Raw genomic sequence first — 14,056 nt, forward strand, 5'->3', positions numbered from 1 at the left:
ATGGACAATTCGATGATCGAATGAATTATGAAAATTATGAAGCCAGTGGACACTACATTTCTGCCAATTGTAACTATGAAGATTTGCAACAGAAACTCAAAGATGCCCTGGAGTGCAACCAAGAAAAAACTGTTTTGCAACTGAAATATCAAGTGAAGGAAGGATACCAACCATTGAGGATAAAGGATGATCAAAGCCTGCATTTCTACATACAACTCAAACTGAAAGACCCCGACTTCACAACATACCCAATGTGTGTGAATGTCATCAACAACCCAACAACAACCATCGATGCATCATTCTTTGGAAATGACAATTCATTAATTACACATACAAGCGCCTTCCAACCAATCGAATACAATGCAGCAACAACAGAAGACTCAACAAATCAACAACATATAATTGAAGCTACAGTACCGGAATTTGGGGAAGAAAGTTTTGACTTCATGGACTATGCAAAACTTGTGGCAGAGGAAATGGTTGAGCAACTGGAAAACAACAGAAAAAAGGAACCAGAAATCACAGATTATGACGAACTACTAATCACAGATCCGCATCATCCTGAAATAGAAGAAGCACAAATATACAAAGACAAAGAAACACTGCAGAGTGTGCTTGGTTTCTATGCAATTAGGAACAACTTCCAATTCAGAGTTAAAAATGTTGGAAATTATTTTACCAGGATCTTAGATCTACTCACAAGTATGTTTATTAACATCCTAAATAAGAACTTTCTAAAACGATAAATTAAACACATATAAAGTTTAAGAAACCTTACATTGGGTGCAGCGGTATATTATGACTCCTTCCGTTCAGATATCTAGCCCTTGATTCCTTTCTGTAGCAGAGCATTATCAATATCTGAACCTGGATCTCTTTCTCTGAATCTTTGATGCTGAAACCTCCTTTGTTGAATGTCTTTCTTCACGATCTTCCTCACTATGATTGAGGTATCACTTGATGTGTGTGGGCACTACTCATACACTAAGAAATTTCGAAATTTCAATGAACAAGAGAGAGAAGAAGTGGCAGCTAAAGATAGGGAGAGAGAGGCTCAGTTTTTTTCTCTGAAGGAAAAATAGAAAATTTAAGTGTAAATTTCCTGAAGCCTTCACTATCTATTTATAGCATTCCACTAGGGTTAGGTTTGAATTATTTGGCATTAAAATAATGAAAAAATCAGTTTAAATTTCCTACAAAAGTGGCTGGCCCTATACAAGTGGATTTGGGCCTCACTTTTTGCAATTTTGCAGTTTTATCTTTTCTGCATCTGATTTTCTCAAAAACGCCAATTTTCTAATTCAACCATTTAAATGTCAATTCTAACTATTTAATAACTATAAATAATTATTAAATAATATTGTCATTTATCATATTTATTAATTGAACCATACAAAGTATCATAATTAACAAATATGCCCCTAAAACTCTTTCTTTACAATTTCGCCCTTAGTGAAAAATTCACAAATAGACATAGTCTAATTTGAGAATTATAATTGATTAATCAAAACCAATTACATGAGTATTACAAGCAATATTATCTCAACTAGTGGGGGGACCATGGGTCTATATAACCGAGCTTCCAATAAGTAGATCAAGAATTTAGCACTAAAATTCACTAACTTATTAATTCTTCGTTGAATCCACGCATAGAACTTAGAATTGCACTCTCAGTATATAGAATGCTCTATATGTTCCACCATATAGACACATCATTAGTTATCCATTGTTATAATCCTAATTTGATCAATTATCCTCTATATGAATGATCTACACAGTAAAGGGATTAAATTACCGTAACACCCTACTATGTATTTTATCCTTAAAACACTTGACCCCGTATAAATGATATTTCAGCTTATGTGAAATGAGATCTCCACCATTTATTTTCGTTTGGTCAAGCTTGAAGGAGATCATCCTTTGCTTACTATTCGCCAGATAGAAGCTATAGATTCCATGTTTATGCTAGCGCTCCCACTCAATTGCACTACCGTGTTCCCAAAAAGTACGTATCACCCTGACCTAAAAGTAGGCTTAACTAACAAATCAAAGAACACGAATAGCCTCTCGAGATTGAGCCTAATCATATCAGGATTAAGATCATTTGATCTAGGATCAACTAGGCGATATTGACTTGAATAGATATTACGGTAAGTTTAATAAATCTAAGTCAAAGTTCAATATCGGTCCCTTCCGATGCATACTCCATGCATCCAACCTGAGCTTTACTTTAACCAATGTTCTGGAAAGAACATAGTATTTCTCCAAATACAAGTAAACTCTTGTTGTAGATTATCATATCAGTAAAACCCTGTGTCTGATAAATCTAGGAAACTTTATTCACATAGTCATGTTTATTTTCCAATGTGTTCACGGCACAATAAACAGGATCAAGTATGTGAAAAGGGTTTCAGATGAATCTATACATTATGTACATGTAATCATGAAATAAATCATGTGAACCATGCAACATTAAATGTTATTTCTGATCTATATTAATAAGTAAATCTGATTATATTGAAATGAGTTTTATTTAGGGCATAAAACCCAACAAACTCCCACTTGCACTAATATAAAACAAAAAGTGCGTTTCAAATAATCTCAACACCTTGATATACAAATCAAGTGTAGTAGTAGTAAACTCCTCGTAATAGGATCTGAAAGGTTGAATTAACCACAACCTTTTCTCCACTATTACTCTTCCTTTAATCACAAAATCATTGATAATGTGAAATTCCTCTCTATATGTCTACTCTCTTGGGATACTGGATTCTATATCTTTGGCAACTACTTTTGGTTAATCAGGAAATTAACACTAGTAGTTTAAGGCAATTTGGAATGATGCCAAAAATGTATAGAACTTTCCTTAGACTGAATAAGTACCTTTCCTGCAGCTTTAACATTCAGTCTCTCTCTGGTAGACCTAGAGACTTCATATAGGTTTTTACACTTCTCCAAAATCACTATTCCACCCCCAGAGTAACCACCATCTTATCAGAAATACTTACTAGCACATAGGCAAATTTCAAAATCTGATATGGTGTAGTCTAAGAGTTTTAAACACACCCTTATAGACTAACATATAGTTCCTCTTCTTTATCTTAGGATTTACTTGATTGTCTTCCAATGTTCTTCTCCTGGATTAATCTAATACCTACTCATTACTCCCACTCAACAGCAGGTGTCTGGTCTAAGGCATACAAAAGCATATCTAAGACCTCTCACTGTTGATATAAGAAATTCTTTCATCGCTTTATCTTTTCTGGAATAGTTAAGACTTTTCCTTAGATAAATAAAATCTATATCTAAGAAGTTGTGAAGCTTCTATAGATTGCCATTAAAAGGAAAATGCTTCAGCATCTTACTAAAGTAAGTTGCTTGCATTAGAGTAAGTAACTACTAGGTATACCACAAGCCATAGGTTTAGATAAACTCAAACCTATAAAACTAGGAACAGGAAGTTTTGTTAAGTCCATTGAATAGACTTATAAACAAAAATTTCCTTTTATGTCCTTGTAATAGAAAACTTTAGGTTACTCCATGTGAATGGATTAAACCATAGTTCTATTGGCTTTCTGCTTAGTTTCTTATCTTGACAATCCATTACTTGTTTAAACTCACAATGGATTTTAATCACTAGTGTCTCCCAAGTCATAAGAAGGTGAGTTCCTAGAAACTCTCCCACTACGACAAGGCACTGTGAATTATGTCTAAGAAAACTAAATGGTATTGATATCTTCGGTTGTGACAAGACAACAGAGGCAGTGGGATCATCATATGTTATATAAGATGATAGAACACTTTTGGAATCAAGAATTAAATATCTCCTTTATTTGCTACTTGTTTTTCAGACTTAGTCATTTTCTTAGAAAAGTAGTATTTGTTTGAACAAACACTTTCTTATCTATTGACAATGGGATGGTCCACCCCTAATCACTTAGAATAGCTAACAAACCATGGTTAACAGTTCTAGCTTTTCTTAAGATTTTGATTAGGTCATCCATGAATCTAGTAATGATTTACATTAAGTACCCAACCATTGCATCATTCTGAAATTGTATTACCATAGAAGGAATTAGGCAACGACTAGTAACTAATCATCAACATGCAACTCGAAATTTCTGGGGAGGTAAGTTTGGATATAATTCAAAAATCAAATTAATGATCTTTGAACTGCATATCTACTAACTATTTCTCCACCCCTATCAGTTCGCAAGATCTTTAACCACTTACCTTAATGGTTTTAACCATTGCTAGAAATTAATGAAATTTTAAACATTTCAAATTTCTTTGCTAAAAGGTATAATCTAGAGTTATCGTTTTAAGAATACAACGAAAAACTCATATCCACCCCTGAATGTACATCCATCTGTGAATGAGATGAACTACTTTCAGTGGATATAGGCATATTAACTCTTTGCAGAGATTGATCTTGTCAAATCCACTATGAACAAGATACAAATGCCATAGATTAAAAAAAATGGTAGTGTCTTTTGATGACATAGGTTTAGTTACATCAAAGAGTTCTTAGAATACTTCAAGTGGATCCTGGTCACAGAATACCTAACTCATATTCCATACAGTTTTAATCCATTAAATAGAAGATGGATATTAAACACTTGAGAAAGTGTTACTGTATTGTATTCTGGAATTAGAAATATAAGAAATTTCTGTTTGGATTCTGAAATTAAAGTCAAAGACTTAAATTCAACCAAATATAATGAGTAATTCTTTCTTGGACCACCACTACTAAAACAAACTCTAAGTCAGATTTGCCCATACAAGTAGGAGATTTCTAAGATTGAGGATTTATATCAATTTGGAATAGAATTTCGGGATTATAATCATATACGTCATTTAATTTCTTAAGAGAAAATATAATGACATGAAATGATTAATAGACCATTCATCCAATGATATGTTTTTGAGCTAATTCGAAATGAATAAGCTAAGAGGAATTAGGATAATTTCGTTTATAAATAAGAATCCAACGATGCTTCGATTAGCGAAAGATAAAGTAATCTTATTTATGTAATCTTCTTGTTTCATATCGTAAAAATACTAGTCTTAGGTGTCATCAATTGATGAACAGCTAGATGTCGCATATACAATATTTATCTTTCGAGATCTAACACTATTATGTATGTCTAATGGTGAAAATCCACTAGGAATTTATCTCATTAGATAAACAAGCCAAGTTAGACCAACAATGAAGATTCGAAATTAAACTACAACTTAATAACAGAAAATAACATGGTTCAATATAAATTCATACACAATTCAGAAATTATAAACATATAGCAAGTAGGAATGACTAGTGAAAATACTAAAACATACAATCCTAAATAATTTTCAAGGTTTTCAACAAACTGATACAGTGTCCCGGTAGGCGAGAGTCAAAGCATCATTTATTGAATAGAGTTGTCAGCTCATCTAAAATAGAAACCATTCTAGCAACCTTTTATTCGATCAAAATAAGAATCCAACGTTGTCCCGGTAGGCGAGAGTCAAGGTTATTCTCATTTTATGAGCTTCCACCATTGTTTCATGTTTTATGAGTTTATCTCTAAGTAGTCACCGTAGGGGAGAGTCTAAATAGAGACGAAAACTCACAAAACACTTATCAAATGAAATCTTACGGTGTTAAATGCGTTCAACGAATAACCATCCATCGGGGGACGAAGTCTAGCGTCTCGAGGTTATATTGAAAACATTTAACTGTTGTAAGACCAACAATGGAGATCGAATATCTTAATAATAATCAAGCTCATTATTTAAAGTGAGTTGTATTTTCTTTGATTCTCTTTATTTAATCTATTTATTTTAAATATATATTTATTTAAAATTTCCAATTTAGAATGAAAAATTCTAAATATAAATTTTAATTTAATATTTATAAATTTTACTTAGATGGATATAAAAATAACATGAATTATTTCCATCTTAGTAATAATTTCCAATAAATATTTAGAAAAATATTCAATTTAAGTTGTTACAAAATTAATATAAATTAATTTACAACTCAAATTTAATTTTCTATAAATATATATTGCATTTCGAAAAATTAAAGTATTTAAGAATACAATTTTCGAAAATGCATGTTAAAATAAAAAATTAATCCTGGAAAAATTATTCTAATTTAATGTTGGCCCAAAATTAATTAATAAAATTAATTTACAACAAAAAATATAATTTTCCTATTTAATTAAATATATAAGAAAAAATTCAAATATTTAAGTATGATGATGAAAATCAACTTAAATATTAATTTTCTATTTAATTAAATACACTAGAAAAATACTTCAAGAAAAAAATATCATCTATCTAGATTTTCCTTTGACTAATTAATTCAATTTCTAATAATATACTTTAATTCAATTTATTTTAAATTAATCAATAAATGAAAAAAATCATTGATGTAAGTTGATCAAAGAATTAATTAAAATAAATAATTAATTTACAACTTAATCTATTTTTCAAGATAAAATTCGAAATTCCAGCATTTAAGAAATGCAATTTCGAAATTTGATTAATAAAATAAAGAAAAAATATATTTTGAAAATTATTTAAATTTGGTTGAAAAAATAAATTTCAACTAAAAATAATTTTCTATTTAATTAAGTGTCATGAAAAAGAAATATTTAAGTATCATGATGAAAATCAACTTAGATATTTAATTTTCAAATTAATTAAATGTATTAAATTCAAGAAATAAATAATTAAGTGTAGAGAAGGCTTAATTATTAATCTCTAATTTAATACTAGGAAAAAATATACTTAAAATAAATTGTACCAAAATTAATTAAATAATTAATTTCACAATTTATAATATTTTCCTATTTAATATTAGAAATAATAAGTAGTCTAGAAATAACTATCTAGAAAATATCTTATTTGACTAAGTATCTTTTCCACAAAATTTGAAAAAATATCTAATTTAAGTTGTATTAGAAAAAATCTAGAACTTAAATATTTTTCAAATTTAAATTTAATTAAATATCAAAAATTAAGTTGTAACCACTTAATTTGAAAATATTCCATTTTAAGTTAATATTCGAAAAGATATTAACTTAAAAAATATCTAAAGAATCTTAATAACCAATGCCTAAAATTCCTCAACTTAATTTTGAAATTTGAAATTCAAAAGATATTCAGATTTAAGTTGGTTAGTTGTAGATAACTAAATATCAACTTAAATAAGAATATTTAATGAAAAATTTAAATTAAGTTCCAGAAAGAATCTAGATGGTTATAATTCTATATTTAATTAAATACAAGAAAATACATATAGTTTAGCTTAGAATAAAAAATTCTTTAAACTATAATTTTCTTAAATTAATTTCAAAATTGTTGACCGAGGTTTTCGGCAACTATTAAAATATGATTATAATGAAGAGCTGTAAGAAAGTGAGATGAAGATTTTTTACGTGGTTGGGGCGTTAATGAGCCTTAGTCCACGAGCCTCTGTTATTAATGGATGTATTTAATACAGATTCTACACTTGAGAGAATGTCTTTCTCTTAAATACAGAGAATGTTCTTGGTGAGTATTTTCTCTTCTTGCTCTTTTGCAAAACCAAGATTCTCGACCCCATTAAATGAGCTTTGAGGGGGTATTTATAGTGTTTTGGTGGGGTAATCCCTAGAATTGTTCTTACACATGTATCTGTAAGTATCCATAAAGTTGGGCATTTCCAATGAATATACCATGGGTGATGCATGGTCAAATCCCTAGGTGCTATAGGGCTTTTATGAAGAATGTCCTTTTTGCCTTGTGATTGACGTGACTCTTCGCAGAGTAGCCGTCGCTAGACTTAAATGATCATTACTGTAGCGCTGCTGTTCGGGGGTTGTGCCGTCAGACTTTATTGCGTGTTACAGTCTCAACACGCTTCCTCCCATGCAGCATTAAATGCGACTTGATTGCTCGGGAGAGACCTGACATATCCCGGAGAGCCTTCACGCTATACTAGCTTCCTGGAGTACCTTGTACTCCGGGTGCCTCCTCCGGGACCCATGCTAACAGCGCTTCCTTGTGGCGCACAAAGACTTAGTAAATGTTTACAAGTTATCTGATCCACGTGTCCCCTCTCGACTGGTCCACGTATTTTGGGCGAATTCTGGAGCAACATTTACCCCCCAAGCCTTGTTTACTTAGTAAAAATAAACCAAGGCTTGTTCAAGTGTCTCCGGTCGACTCCTCGTTTCCCTAGCTCAAGCCTCGAGCGCGTGGGGGCAAATTAAATGATGTCATTTAATGCAGCGATTTGCTTTTTGCAGGAATGTCTCCAGCCGCCTCCTCGGTCTTCTGATACGAACTCGGGGCGCGTGGAGGTGCGTCTGATAATGGCATTAAATGCAGCGATTCGCTTTTGCAGAGGTCGATTCGTTTCACGCCCCATGATTGATGCGGCGCATTAATGGTGTCAGACGGATACTCAAACGTTTCCACCGCCTTAATGGTAGATTGATCTGATCCGTTGATTTTTGGGAATTCGAATCGTGCGTCTCCCCCACCGTGCGATTGGTAGGTGATGACGCCTGTTCCTCATGCGTTTTTGCCTATAAAAGCCACCACCTTTCCTTCATTTCGGTTACTTTCCATTCCTTGCCATTTCTGCTCGAATTTCCCAGAGAGAAAATTCCTCAAAGTAGCACGAACTGTCTCAATACTTAGACACTTCTTTCAGTTTTTTAGTGTTTGACTTCGCCGGTTCTTCTCAACTTTCACTCAACCACATCCAGTACCCCCAGTTCAACGATCGACTGTAAGTTTCTTGCATCCTTAGATAATAACATGCTTATATTTACTTCGTTCGTTTTCTGGGTTCGTACTTAGAGGCTTCTGGGTGTGTGAGTGTTTAAGTTCTTCGAGTTCTGCTTTATGTTTACTGCGTTAGTTGTAGAATCGCCATTATCATGCCCCTGTTGTAGTCATACAGCTTTGTTTGAAGAGGGCCATGCATTCTTCGTTTAACAGTTGCTTAGGGCATTTTCTTTTCCTTTTTGCAAAACCACTTTCTGCGATTTCACTGCACCCGACACTTGTTCAGGGATTCTCTCCAGAGTTTCTCATGTGACACGTGTCCGGAGGGGGGCCTCTTTCCAGCGGTTAGGGGACCCCCGCTCCCTTTTTCTTGATTTAGGGTTTGGTATGGGACCTAACTGCTGGACTTTTCTTTTTCCCTTTTTGCTTTTCTCAGAACACAAAATGTCTGCTTCTGGCTCAAAATCTTCGAAGAAGAAAGGGAAAGGTATGGCCACGCTGGAAGAGGTTTCCTTGGGACCCGTTGCCCAGGAGGGGTATAAATCCCGTGCAACTGGTTGGGAAGCGGCCGAGCTTCGATCCACCCTGACTTGTCCTCACCAGCTGGAGAACATTATTAATGTGGCTGAGATCAAACCCTCCACCTCAGGGACCTTCCACCGGCCTCCTCGTGACTCGGAGACGCCTAATCATAACTATGACGGCTTCGGGGCTTGGAGTCAGACCCATTTGATGACCGGTGCCATGCTCCCGCTCCAAGATTACTTTGTTAATTTTCTTGTATTTGTCGGCCTTGCGCCATACCAACTTATTCCCCAAGCTTACCGCCTGCTCTCAGGCTTATTTATTTTTTACACCGCCCGTGGCTGGGGGTCTCCCAGCCCGGTGGAAATTTTATATTTTTATGAACTTGTATCCGTCCCCAAGAAAGGGGACAAACTTAAGGATGGTTTTTATGGGTTCCGGATCCACCCTGCTAACGAGGGGGTGGTTCCGTATAATAGGCAGACTCACGTTAAGGAGTACCGCCACCGCTTTTGCTTTTCTTCCGGGTTCAGGGCCGTGGACCACCCGGAGCTTCTCACGGAGTGGGTGCGGATCCCACCTTACCAGCGGACGCTTCCCACTCAGGCTTTCCTTCGAAGGGCCCAAGCCTTCGCCTCCTATGACCACGCCGATCTTGATGTCGGGGGCCTGGTTACCACGGAGAATTGCAGAAAGGCCAAACTTATCCTTTCTCATCAATCCGTGGATGACTCCAACCTCTCACGGGTCATTTGCCCCAATGTGAGGGCGCCGGTTGCGGAGAAGGCCTTCCGGGACGAGCTCATTGCCACGGCAAAGAAGAAGTACCAAGATTATCTCTACCGGAAGGCCCAGGAGAAAGCGTACTCTAAGGCCCAGGCTGCCTCGGGGAGAGGACTTCGCGTGGGGAGTCCGGTGGAGCGAAGGAGCCAAGCCATTGCTGGGAAGTCCGAAGCTAAATTTTTTGACAAGATACTTCAAGAAGAGATTGGGGATCGTTCTGCCAGGCGGCCCCTTCGTATTGAAGATTCTTCCGAGAAGCAAACTTCCCGGCCACAGCCTTCGGCCCCCGAACCAAACTCGGGTGCTCCCGGTGCTAGCACCTCCGGTGCCGGCGGTAAGTCTCCCTTGATAATTCGCTATGTTCCTTCTGTTGATGAATACGCCAGTCATAGGCCCGTAGGGTTCGACGAGCGTCTTCGTAGATTTAAGATACCGTTGACCCGGTGGGGGGATCATTTGAAGGAGTTTTACTTTTCGAACTTAGGAGATTACCTAGGTCGGTCCCGGATGGGCTCCGGCCCTCCGGAACCTATTTCCTTAGGTCCATCAGCTTACATAACGTCCAGCTGGTTTCTGCCCTCGGACAGTTATCTCGGAGATGACGCCGCCAGCATTAAAGTACAGGACTTTGCTAGGGCCGAATTAGGAAGTTCGGGTAGGAGTAGCTTATTTGCTGTATCTTGTATAAGCAGTTCCTTGCGGACTTCTAACACTTGCTTATTTTTTTGAAACAGATATCTCCATGGATGCCATCCTGGAACAGCTTGCCGGGGTTCATACTCCCGTGGCTCCTCCGGCCTTCACCTCTTCTCCCCCAGCCCCTTCCTTGAAGGTTTCTTCCAGCGCTCCCCCCGACACTATTGACTTAGTGGATGACGAGGAGGTGCTTCCGGGAGAAGGCCAAGGGAAAGGGTGGGACTTCTCGGAGGAAGCCGTTGAGGGTGCAGGAGAGCCTCAAGCCCTTCCGGAGGTAGCAGAGGAGGACGAGGAGGAGCCTGAAGTGGCTCTGATTCGCAAGCGTAAGGGCAAGATGGTTGCCCAGGATGAGCCGAAGAGGCCTCGGAGAGCCGACACTCCTGCCCATGGCCTAGACGGCGGAGTCTCCCCGATGGAGGAAAATCCTGCTCCCCCCCACATCGAGCTTACCCCGATTCCGGGGGACCAGGTGAGGCAGGAGCTTCGCATAGCCAAACACAACTATGCTATGGATGAGTACTCCCGGGGGTATGCCGAAGTGGAGGCCCTTAGGAGGATTCTGCGAGCTGAGGTTGAGGCGAGCATCAACCACCCGGAATACCAGGATCCGTGGAACCTTAATCTGGACCCCTTATCGGACTGGTTCCGTCCCCTCCTAGGGCCTACCTTGGCTCCCTTTGCCGCGGAGATGACCGGCGAGTTCGCTTCTCAGCTCACACGTTGCGCGCCCAAGCGGTTTGCCACTTGCGCTTCCCTGAACTCCATCTTCCAGGTCCAGGACCTCAGCCATTCTCTCACGGTGGTAAGTACTTTGCAATTTTTGCGTTTCCTTTTGTTGTTTGTATTTTGTTTTCTTCCTTTGAGAAATTTTTCCTTATACTTCGTTATGGTTCAGCTTGCTGCTGAGGCTGGCCGCCTCTCCAAGAACATCATAAACCATGGCTTCACTCTGTCCGACTTTGGAGACATGAATAACGTCAGGAAGGTCCTCCAAGACCTCACAGCGGAGAGGCAGATCTACCAGGAGGCTGCCGAGCGCTAGGAGGCAGCGGCCAAGGCCAAGGAAGAGGAGGCCAAACGGAGGGAGGCTCAGGCGGAGGCCATGATCCGGGACGAGGCTCAGCGGAGAGACAGGATGGAGGCCCAGCACCAGGAGGAACTAAGGGCTCAAACCGAGGCTGCCGAGAAGGCCAGGCGAGATCTCCTGGAGGCCAGGGAGGCTTTGGATGAAATGGTCGCCAAGGTGAGATCTCTAGAGGAGACTCACCAGTCGGACATTGAATCCAAGGCCGCTCTAGCTGCGGAGTTGAAGGAGCTTAGGGATTTCAAAGAACAATCCACCAGGAAGGCCAAGAGGGCCGAGCTCCTTTCTCCTGTTTCCTGCGCCCGGTGCCCGAAGCGCTTTGATGATGGTGTCTATATGGCTTGGGCCACCAATGATCAGAGTATCAAGCTTACTTTTTATCCCAAACCCGAGGAGATGATTGCCAGATTTCGGGAAAAGAAGAAGAAGCTTGATGCTGCGCTTGAGGCACGGATTGGACCTCGTCTTCCTCTGCGGGCTGACTGAGCTGCCGTATTATTGACCCAGATTCTACCCATTTCTTTTATAACTTTTTTGTTTTTTGTACATATTTGCTGCTACCTTAGAACAATTTACATATAGGCGGCAGCTTTTATTTGAAGGGGAGACAATTATATTTTAAGGCCTGTCCCCGGGCCATTTATATGTATATGACCTGCCCTTTGGGCCAGGATATTTTTTTTTTTTTTATGCGATCCTTATTTGTCACACTTATATATTTTAACCTGTCCTTTGGCTCAGGGTTTTTATACTTATGCTTTTTATTTTTGTGCATACTTTTTGACCTGCCCTTTGGGTCAGGATATTTTACTTAGTTTGTTTTTTGTTTGTCCGTGCGGTATACCCTAGTACCCCCCTGAGTGGCATAGAAACTTTGTTTTTAAGGCACTCAGTTTTATTTAATATAGAGGAGGTATACATTTGGACGGTACAAACCCTTTGAACAAAATCTAAGTTTAATTCGCTACTGGTAATATTTTCTGAGGTGATCGGCGTTCCAGGCTCTTGGGACGGTGGTTCCGTCCATTCTTTTTAGTTTGTAAGTGCCGGAACCGATTTCGTCCTCGATCTCATATGGTCCTTCCCAATTTGGTCCAAGTACCCCCACTCCGGGTTCTTGGGTGGCTAGAAAAACCCTTCTTAGGACCATATCCCCAATAGCGAATTTTCTGTTTTTAACCTTGGAGTTAAAATACTTGGTCACCTTCTTTTGATAAGCAGCCATCCGTATTTGAGACTCATCCCGGAGTTCTTCGACTTGATCCAAAGCCTCTTGGAGCAAAGGCTCGATTGGTGGCCGGATCATAAGTCGTCCTCCTGTGGGATGGGAATACTGTTTCCACCGGGACCATTGCTTCACAACCGTACGCCATTGAGAACAGCGAGAGACCGGTTGTGGTTCTGGGGGTCGTCCGTAGGCCCACAATACCCTTGGCAATTCTTCGGAGCCGATTATTTTTACGGACGGTAGCTTCTTTTTCAAGGTGACCTTTAGGATTTTATTGACTGCTTCCGCCTGGCCGTTTGTTTGAGGCCGGGCTACCGCGGAGAAGCTTTTTACCACTCCGTGTCGGTTGCAAAAGTCAGTAAATTCCTCGCAATCAAATTGCTTTCCATTGTCTGAGACTATTTTGTGAGGCAAGCCGTATCGACACACTATGTTTTTGATAACAAAGTCCAATGCCTTCTTAGCAGTTATTGTCTTCATAGGCTCAACCTCTGTCCACTTGGTGAAGTAGTCCACTGCCACTATTGCATACTTTACCCCTCCTTTTCCCGTAGGTAGAGACCCAATGAGATCTATTCCCCAGACCGCGAAAGGCCAGGGGCTGGTCATCAAAGTGATCTCATTTGGAGGGGCTCTCGGTATGTTCGCGTACCTTTGGCACGAGTCACACTTTTGGACATAGTCTATACAATCTTTTTTCATTGTTGGCCAGAAGTACCCTTGCCTCAATATTTTCTTTGAGAGGCTAGGTCCTCCCGTATGATCTCCACAGAACCCTTCATGGACCTCTAGCATGATTTGTCTAGCTTCAGGGTCCGATACACACCTTAAATAAGGCATGCTGAGTCCTCTCCGATAGAGAATGTGGTCCATCATTACATAACGATGAGCTTGATACTGAATCTTTCGAGACAGTGCCCTCTCTTGGGGCAACTCACCTGTGGTTATGTACTTTATGATGGGGACCATCCAGC

General features: G+C 38.9%; 1 protein-coding gene across 2 annotated transcripts; it reads left to right on the top strand.

Moving 5' to 3' along the window:
- The first annotated feature begins 7,380 nt into the window (after positions 1-7,380).
- LOC133032443 (uncharacterized) lies at positions 7,381-13,122 on the top strand. Of its 2 annotated transcripts, XM_061106388.1 has the most exons (3): positions 7,382-10,408; positions 10,809-11,572; positions 11,666-13,122. In XM_061106388.1, the coding sequence occupies exons 1-3, from the start codon at positions 9,154-9,156 to the stop codon at positions 11,810-11,812; spliced, it is 2,166 nt and encodes a 721-aa protein (XP_060962371.1). In that variant the 5' UTR covers positions 7,382-9,153; the 3' UTR covers positions 11,813-13,122. The 2 variants fall into 2 exon arrangements, with proteins under 2 accessions (XP_060962370.1, XP_060962371.1); XM_061106387.1 differs by having other exon boundaries at positions 7,381-10,408; positions 10,809-13,122.
- Positions 13,123-14,056: the final 934 nt, after the last annotated feature.

The sequence above is a fragment of the Cannabis sativa genome, chromosome X, assembly GCF_029168945.1.
Source record: "Cannabis sativa cultivar Pink pepper isolate KNU-18-1 chromosome X, ASM2916894v1, whole genome shotgun sequence".
Taxonomy (NCBI): domain Eukaryota; kingdom Viridiplantae; phylum Streptophyta; class Magnoliopsida; order Rosales; family Cannabaceae; genus Cannabis; species Cannabis sativa.